This window comes from Lactuca sativa, chromosome 6, assembly GCF_002870075.4.
Source record: "Lactuca sativa cultivar Salinas chromosome 6, Lsat_Salinas_v11, whole genome shotgun sequence".
Lineage (NCBI taxonomy): Eukaryota > Viridiplantae > Streptophyta > Magnoliopsida > Asterales > Asteraceae > Lactuca > Lactuca sativa.
The window spans coordinates 13787402-13797182 of NC_056628.2; the positions used below are offsets into that span (position 1 = coordinate 13787402).

Here is a 9781-nt window from a genome sequence, read left to right on the forward strand (position 1 = left end):
AAGTTTAGGGATGAAGTTTAAGAACTTTGGATGATTGCAATGAAAATTTAATGCAAAATGATGTAGTTTGATGAGGTTAGGTACCTAAGCTTATATAAGGTTGTTAGGTATATTCACTTTACCCTATATATATATATATATATATATATATATATATATATATATATATATATATATATATATATATATATATATATATATATATATATATATATAACTCTTCCCTACAATGGGGGTTGTCGACCATCTTACACCCCCCCCCCCCCCCATTTGTTTGAGACCAGAATAATGTTATTGTATTTCGAGATATTTGAAACCAAGTTAAGCAATTGGAAAGCTACCAATCTTTAGTTTGGAATAGTCTCCCTCTTTATTATTTTTCCATTCTTGTGGGCCTTAAAAAGATTGTTCTTTTACTTGATAACATTCGAAAAATATTTCTTTGGGGGAGACCGTATAAGAAAAAAAAATGTTGGATTTCTTAGAGTACAGGTACTTACTCTAAAAATAAAAATAAAGAAAGTCTTTGTGTCGGATGCAAAAAATTCTTTGAATCTCCCGCTTCTTGCAAATTTGTGATGGAGGCTAAAAGCGGGTGGTGATGATATTTATTTAAATGTATTAAGGCTTGCAGAATCTCTCTTGTGGATGTAAAACATATCGCCAAAAAACCGATTCCGGAAGTATGGTTCGGTATCTCTAATGTTAATTCTGATTTTCTTAATCTTGAGGTCTTGCTTGAGAACCTTTTCGAAAGGGTGGTTGGTTTAGATGAAAAACGTTGTTTTGGAAAGATGTTGCGGTTCTAGTTTTTTAAAAGATATATTTCCTAACACTTATGTTGTGGAATCTCATAGAAAATGTCTTATTTGGGTGATTAGGTTTGGTTTACTAGAGCTTTTAGCAGATTTGGAAGGCCCGGAAACAAGCTTTTGTTTAAAAAGGCTAGAATATTCAAGCTTTTACTTTCAATTGGATCAAAGATAGATAAAATCAAGTTTAGTAAGCATGTGCACATTAGAAGTAGGAGAAGCTACTCGTAATAGCAAATGCAACAAAAGAGACATATAAATATAATGTGTCCAAAAATAAGTAATATCCCTGAATGAATAAATAATACAGACTAGGAAATAACAAAAGTAATTTCCTATACACAAACAATACAAATAAATCTACCCCAATCCAATAATCAATAGACCTTACTTACAACACACAATCATACATAACAAAAACAAAAACAAAAACATCCGGATATTAAACTTTTCAAAAATCAAAAACCAAATATTTACCTTGCAGTTTGCCTTCTTCCAACTGTCATTTTCCTGGATAGCAAATGATCATAACGATCACGTTGATAATCAACCAAAATACACAACTGTCTAATCGCCTCCCTCTTCTCCTCTCCTAAATCCAGTAAATTTTTATCTTTCACATTAACCAAAATTTCAAGCTCCTTAATCTTGTTATCTTTTTCACTAATTTTCTCATCAGCTGATTTCATTAATCTCTCCTTCTCACCTTCAACAACCTTCAATTCCTTCACCATTTTCACCATCTTTTCTTTCATCAAAACCTTTGCAGCTTGAATTTCATTCATGATTTCGTAAACCCGTGTCGAGATGTGTCCTTGATCTTCTTCAAATTTCACAGTGAGCGAGTCAATCCCGGATGAAATCTCGTTGACTTTTGATGAAATCTCTTTCTTGATAATCTCTTCGGTTTCTTTGTAAAAAGTGATTGTTTTGGATAAAGTTGAGATTTTTTCTACGAGGGATTTGTTTTCTTGATGGAGTTTTTCTTCTTTTCCTGCATGATCACCTTCTTTTTCGTTTAGTGTTTGTTCTGTTACACGAAGCTTTTGGTTTGTGAGGCGGATTTTGACTTCAAGGTTTCGGACTGTTTCGGTCAAAGTGTTGACTTCTTCTCCTTTGATTTCCAGGTCTCCTTTCAGGTCTTCAATGGCTTCCTCCATTTGGTCAAGCTTTTGTTCTTTTGACTGAATCTCTTCAGCCATTTCTTTGATTTTCACTTCTGCTTCTGAATACTCTTGATTCATTCTTTCAATCTGAATTTCCAAATCTTTCTTCTCTTCTACTGTTTTTTCTTCATCTTTTGACTTGCTTTCGATTTCTTCTTTTAAACTTTGACTCAAGATTAATAGTTCTGAAATTTCAGCACCCTTTTTTGCCACTTCAGTTTCCAATTCATTGAGCTTCTGTTCCAGATCTTTGACCTTTGACTCATGGCATTCCTTCTCTTCCGTGTGTTCTTTCGACTTGATTTCAACTTCTTCTTTCAGACTTTGAGTCAGGATTAAAAGTTCTGATATTTGAGCACCCTTTTTCTCAATTTCTGTTTCTAATTCAACTTTCTGGTTGTTTAATGATTCAAGCTGCGATTCTAGATCTTTGACCATTGACTCATACATTTCCTTCTGGTCTGCTTGTTCTTTTGACTTGCTTTCAACTTCTTCTTTCAGACTTTGAGTCAGGATTAAGAGCTCTGAAATCTCAATACCCTTTTTCTCAAGTTGCATTTCTGATTCATTCTTCAGGATTTTCAAGGAATCCAGCTCCAATTCAAGATCTTTGACTTTCAACTCAAAGCCATCTTTCTCTTCCAAAGTCTTCACTTGATCTTGTGATTTGCTTTCAAGTTCCTGTTTCACACTTTCACTCAAGACTACAAGTTCTGAAATTTGAGTACCTTTTTTCTCAACTTCTGTTTCTAATTCAACTTTCAAACTGTTCAATGATTCAAGCTTCAATTCAAGATCTTTGACTTTTGTCTCATACTCTTCCATGGTGTTTGCATGATCTTTTGACTTGCTTTCAAGTTCAGCTTTCAGACTTTGAGACAGGATTAAGAGTTCTGTAATTTCACTACCCTTTTTCTCAATATGCATTTCTGATTCACTTTTAAGGTTGTTCAAAGATTCGAGCTCAAGTTCTAGATCTTTGACTTTTGTCTCATACCCTTCCTTCTCTTCCACAATCTTTGCATGTTCTTTACACTTGCTTTCAAGTTCCTCTTTCAGACTTTCACTCAATGCTGAAAGTTCTGAAATTTGAGTGCTCTTTTTCTCCACTTCTGTTTCTAATTCAACTTTCAAACTGTTCAATGATTCGAGCTTTGATTCAAGATCTTTGACTTGTGATTCGTACCCTTCCTTCTCTTCCATGGTCTTTAATTGCTCTTTTGACTTGCTTTCAATTTCTTCTTTCAGGCTTTGACACAGGACTGAAAGTTCTGAAATTTCACTACCCTTTTTCTCAACTTCAATTTCTAATTCATTTTTCAGGGTGTTCAAGGATTCGAGCTTTAGTTCCAGATCTTTGACCTTTGACTCATATCCTTCCTTCTCTTCCGCTTGTTCTTTTGACTTGCTTTCAAGTTCTTCTTTCAGACTTTGACTCAGGATCAAGACTTCTGAAATTTCAGTACCCTTTTTCTCAAGTTGTGCTTCTAATTCAATTTTCAGGTTGTTGAATTCTTCAAGCTTCAGTTCCAGATCTTTGACACGTGTCTCATAGCCTTCTTTCTCTTCAATGGTTTTCGTGTGATCCCTGGATTTGCTTTCAACTTCTTCTTTCAGACTTTGAGTCAGAATTAAGAATTCTGAGATTTCAATACCCTTTTTCTCGAGATGCATTTCTGATTCATTTTTCAGGTTCTTCAGTGATTCAAGCTCCAATTCTAGATCTTTGACCTTTGACTCCAACCCTTCCTTTTCTTCCAAAGTCTTTGCTTGATCTTGTGACTTGTTTTGAAGTTCTTCTATCTGAATTTCACTCGAGATTAAGAGTTCTGAAATCTCAACACCCTTTTTCTCGAGTTGAGTTTCTAATTCATTTTTCAGTTTTTTCAAGGACTCGAGCTCCAATTCCAAATCTTTAACCTTTGATTCACAAACTTCTTTCTCTTCCATGGTCTTGGCTTGTTCTTTTGACTTGCTTTCAAGTTCCTCTTTCAGACTTTCACTTGAGACTAAGAGTTCTGAAATTTGAGTAGCTTTTTTCTCAATTACTGTTTCTAAATCAACTATCAGTGTGTTTAGTGATTCGAGCTTCAATTCTAGATCTTTGACCTGAGACTCATAGCCTTCCTTCTCTTCTGTGGTCTTCGCGTGATCCCTTGACTTGTTTTCAACTTCATCTTTCAGACTTTGAGTCAGAATTAAGAATTCTGAAATTTCAATACTCTTTTTCTCAAGTTGCATTTCTGATTCATTTTTCTGGTTTTTCAATGACTCAAGCTCCACTTCTAGATCTTTGACCTTTGACTCGTAGCCTTCCTTCTCTTCTAGAGTCTTCTCTTGATCCTTGGACTTGCTTTCAAGTTCTTCTTTCAGACTTTCATTTGAGATTAAAAGTTCTGAAATCTCAATACCCTTTTTCTCGAGTTGAGTTTCCAATTCATCTTTCAGGTTCTTCAAGGATTCCAGCTCCAATTCTAAATCTTTGACCTTTGACTCATAACCTTCCTTCTCTTCCACAGTCTTCGCTTGTTCTTGCACCTTCTTTTCAAGTTCTTCTTTCAGACTTTCATTTGAGATTAAAAGTTCTGAAATCTCAATACCTTTTTTCTCAAGTTGAGTTTCTAATTCACCTTTCAGGTTCTTCAAGGATTCCAGCTCCAATTCTAGATCTTTCACCTTTGACTCAAAGCCTTCCTTCTCTTCCACAGTCTTCACTTGTTCTTGCGCCTTGTGTTCAAGTTCTTCTTTCAAACTTTGACTCAGGATCAAAACTTCAGAAATTTCAATACCCTTTTTCTCAACTTGCAATTCTAGTTCATCTTTCAGGCTATTCAAGGATTCAAGCTTCAGTTCTAGATCTTTGACTTTTGACTCATAACCTTCCTTCTCTTCCACAGTCTTTGCTAGATCCATAGTCATTTTAGAAACCTGTTCTCTGAAATTCCCTATCTGAATAACATACTCTGCAATTTCTTGACCACTTTTCTCCAATTGACTTTCTGATTCAAATTTTTGACTGCATAGAGACGCTATCTCTCCCTCCTTTTCATTGATTTTATTCAATAAAGCCTGCACATTTTCTTCCAGTTTACTTTTCTGAGTGCTAAAGGATTCCACTTCTTTTTCCAAGTTGCTAAGTGTTTCTGTCAAATTCTCTATCTGAGATAGAGATTCTTTCTCTTTATCTTCATATTTCTTGGTGAGAATCGACATCTCCTCTTCTTTCTGTTTCTCAATCTCACTTTTCTTGGAATGCAAAGATCCAAGTTCTTCTTCAAAACCCCTCATTCTGATTTCTGTCTCACTCTTGTGAGATGTATGCATCTCTAAATGATTAAGAAGCTCATTCTCTTTGTCAGATAACTTTTCTTGTAATTGGCTACATTTTGTGGCAAGTTCTTGGATTTCATCTGCTAACTCGGATCCCTTTATTGATAGAGACTTCTTTTCTGCTTCTGTAGCTTCTAGTGTTTTAGTTACATTTGATAGCTCCTCTTTTGTTGCTTCTAGTTTCTGACTAAATTCAGCTGAAAGTTTAGAATTTTCTTCATGCAATCTATCAACTTCGAGTTTCAACTCTCCCAACATCTTCTCTGTTTCTTGTTCTTTGTTCAAAGCAGCCTGGCATTCTGAACTCAATGCTTCTTTTTCTTCTGTTGCAAGAGTCAACTTTTTTGTCAACTCTTCAATTTCGGTATTTGCTGCTTGAAGTTGTTCCTTGAGGATGTATGCTACTTTCAACTTCCCATTTTTACTGCCTTTCTTGTTTATAGGATCATCTGAATCTGAATCTGAACTGGATGAGGAAGAAGAGTCATTATCTTTCTTTGAATGAACTTTTGCCTTCAGCTCTCCTGTGATGTGATCATAACGGTTGTAAATGGATTGATGATGTTTGTGGAAATCTTCAATCAACTCAACAAGTTTGTCTCTGTCATGACTGTCTTCCTCTTTTAGAAGCTCTAGAATCTTCTTATAATTATCTTCCATTTCTGCAAATTCATTTAGAGCTTTAATCTATGATCTACATCTTTCTTTTAATATCAGACAATTCAAAAATATTATATGACAATAAGTAAAACAAAAGAAAAAGAGGCATTCAATAAAGTATATACCTATATTACTGCCTTTAAGTTCCTCATCTTTGTCTGGATCAATATGACTTCCAAAGATCGAATTAATTTGATTTCTGAAACTCTTCTTCTTCATTTCCGTGTGTGGTTTTCACAGAGTGTTCCTCAAAGCTTCAATAAGAACACAGTGTTTATCAGAAGAACAAAGTTGGTGCTCTCCAATGAGACAATGAAATCTTTTTCTTTAACACAAGTGAGCTTGATCCTGAAATTCAAAACAAAAAAAGCCTATTTCAGAAATTCACATACAGAATATGGAGCTTAAATAAGTTAATATGACTAATAGAATATCAAGGTTTACGTGAGCTACCCTAAAAAGTGAAGAATAAATAACAATAGTACGCAAGTAGGTGGATGGTCTTGGTTGTCACGCTACATACATAAATAAAGATCATTAAAAGTACGCATAAGTAGAAAATCACGAAAAGTTCCATTATTTTGTTCCTTTTTTCATTTATTAGTGAAAATTGACAGATGTTTTATGTGATATACAATGCATCTTATGTTGCGAGGATATGGCTGTTAGGATATGGAAAACGTGATATAAGAAAATTGGGATTTGAAAATTCTGAAAAGTTAGATATGTAAGGATGCATTTATATGGTGTGTGTACATCGGAGTTCAAAAAGAAACCAATATAAAAGTAAAAAGTTATCTAATATTCTAATCGTGTAAGTCATAAATTTTTATGGTTTAGGTTTTTAATAAAATAGATTAAATTGTTCTTCCCAATCAGTCGCACACCCATGTATGGTCCCACTGCAACTGCCAAAGAATCGAACCCTAAGCATCCGAATCCAATAGGACGATTCAATAAGGATTTAAATCACCAGCGTTATAGCTTATATTTATTTTGAATAAAACTTCCGCTTTTAGTGACGATAAGAAGCATGGGTGTCTAGCAATGAGTATTTTCTAGCAAATGAATCATGATTGGTGGGGTTTTTTTTCGAAATCTCAAAGCTATTTGAAAAGGCATCATGAATATTAATTATACGATGAAGGACGATTCTCGCGATTCTGATCATAGAAGCCCGAGATTCAAACACGTTCCTTTCGAGATACATTAAAATCGTATTCGAGTACCGAAATTCAAATTCAAAGACTAATCAAATAAAAACAAACAAATAAACGTATACAACTGGAATCCACTCACAGCTACAGCTAAATCACTATAACATCAATAACAAAATTCAACAGGGCATCAAAATTCAAATCGGATATCAACGTCGAACTACAAAACCGGTCAAACTTCATTAAAGCTTGGCCGAAAAAGCTAAAAGATAAGGATCAAGACGTTCCGATTCACAGAAATGGAATTTGAATCACGTATATGGACAACGGTAAATCAAAAAAATTGTAACCACTAAACTTACATAAATTGAACAAATGATACAAATCAGGTGGTGCTATTAGTAACAAATTCAACTGATCATGACGCAACAATGAAAATCAAACAACTCACCTTCGAATTTCGAGTTGAAACGGAGCTTGAAACTCCACGGATCACCTCTCCCACAGCGAATCAGAAGTCCAGCAGAAAAAAATTAATCGATTTAGTGTGTGTTTGTGTGTGAGAGAGTGAGAGCCAGACAGAGTAGTAATCTGAATTCTGAATGGACTAAATTTTGATCTGAGAATTTAATACTTTAAAAATTCGATAATGGCCCAATTATTTCAAATAAGTTTCATAAGATCCCCAAAATATATTGAATTATACGGTTGACACCCTTCTCGTTTTTTATGTTCATAAAATACACTAGAGTTATAAATGAGTCTTGTTCAATAGTTTCATCTAAATACTTTGTATAGCATATATCAGTGGCGATCATGGAGTGTGTGAGAGGTGCAGTCAAACGTGTTTTTCGATTTTAAGGGGCCTTCGAATTTTATCATAGATATATAGTTATGGTGTTGGTATTTTTATAAAATATTTTTTATGAGTTATCATTAAATAAAATTAGCCTTCAGTTTCTTATAGGCACAATGTAACATTTGGTTGCAATCTTGAATTCATTTTAGTCATGAAGTAAACCAAAGAAAATTAAAAAAAAATAAAAATCTAATCATAAATTCTAAAATCTACCAACAATTTAAAGAAATTATCTATATCCATAGAAAAATACAATTATGTTTCTAATATAGATTCTAGCAAACATTTTCATATTTTATAAACTCATTAAAAAGTAAAAAAGAAATCAAACCCTAACAAACCTGACAACGATGTCAATGGATTGTCGGTTTTGCTCTTTTCTCTTTCCGGAAACTTCTGTTATGTTGTATTGAATCTTTATAATTCTTTGAGTCATCAATCATCGTCTCGTCCTCATGTAACTGACTCGTAGTCTACCAGTTAAGGTTATTATGTCTTCTCTTTTTTAATTTTCCTACCATGTTTGACTGTTTTTCTCCCTCAGGCTAAATGCTCCAATGAAGTTAACAAATAGTGAAGTAGAATAACTCAAAAACATTGTGATTGGTTTGTCCTATTGGAGTGTTGTGTGAGTTGTGTACTTGTTTTTTAAGTCCATCACTATGTTAGTATGCTTTATTGTTTTACTTTTTCAATGTTTGGTATATAATGTTATAGTCGTCAGAGTTTAAACTTTGTAGATTTGATTTTATAATCGTTATGGTTATATGGTATTATATATTTGCTAAAGTAAATAACCTAAGCAAACAACTTCAAGTTAAGAATATTTATATTGATGAGGCAATGAGTAGTGTGTGGGCAGTTATTGAGTTTTTTTAATTTCTACAGGGAAAATGGGTATAAGAAGGATTCAGATTGTGTGAGAGTTATTGCTTATGATTTTGGAAATGATCTAGTGATTATTGAGAAAATTACTAAAAGAATATTTTTTTTTAGAAAAAAAAAAAAAGACATTTTGACGAGGGTAGCGTAGGGTTATCAGCACGGGCATATGAACTTTCACCTCCAGAGTTATTCAGTATTAAATATTTTGTATACAAAGTTGATCAAGCTATTTGTTCATTAGAGCGAAGGTTTGAATGATACAAACAATATGAAAACATTTTTGTTTTCTTATTCATAACAGAAAATTTGAATTCTCCGAATATCATATGAACAAAATACAGCTAATGTAATACTAAATTTCTTAAAAATGATAAACACATATCTAGTTTATTGTCTATCATACATAATATTGTTGATTGTTCCTATTACAATTGCAACAACAAAAAGAAGTTTTTCAAGACTAAAGTTTTTAAATCTTATTGGTGTTCAACCATGACTCAAGTAAGATTAAACAGTTTAACTTTGATTTCGATTAAGAATTAGTTTCTTGAGAATATTGATTATCAAAAGTTTAATAGATGAATTTGCTTCTAAAAATGGTTAATGTCGATGTTTAGAAATAGTAATGCGTTGACTTTTTATTTTTTTTATTTTTTTTGAAATACTATTTGTAATAGTTTTAATTTGTTACTAATGAATGAATACATGATGTTATGGAAGTGAATTTATGAGATGTTTGTTAACAACTTTAAGTTTTGAATTTAACAGTAACAATTTTACTTAATAATATTTTACAAGAATTTTTTTTTAGAGCCCACTTTGATTTTGGCACAAAGCCTTCGAAATGTTAAAGTTGGGGCTGGATAGTATGATAATATAACATGACCAAGATAAGTGTAATAATATATTTGA

The 9781-nt window shown here is 33.1% G+C and overlaps 1 protein-coding gene across 1 annotated transcript; it reads right to left on the reverse strand.

The window, feature by feature from the left end:
- Positions 1 to 1050: 1050 nt before the first annotated feature.
- Positions 1051 to 7736, reverse strand: LOC111918780 (COP1-interactive protein 1). Its single transcript, XM_023914403.2, has 3 exons — positions 7577 to 7736; positions 6094 to 6316; positions 1051 to 5970 (listed from the first exon to the last, which is right to left on the reverse strand). Exons 2-3 carry the CDS (start codon positions 6185 to 6187, stop codon positions 1286 to 1288), a joined length of 4779 nt encoding a protein of 1592 aa, XP_023770171.1. The 5' UTR covers positions 6188 to 6316; positions 7577 to 7736; the 3' UTR covers positions 1051 to 1285.
- Positions 7737 to 9781: the final 2045 nt, after the last annotated feature.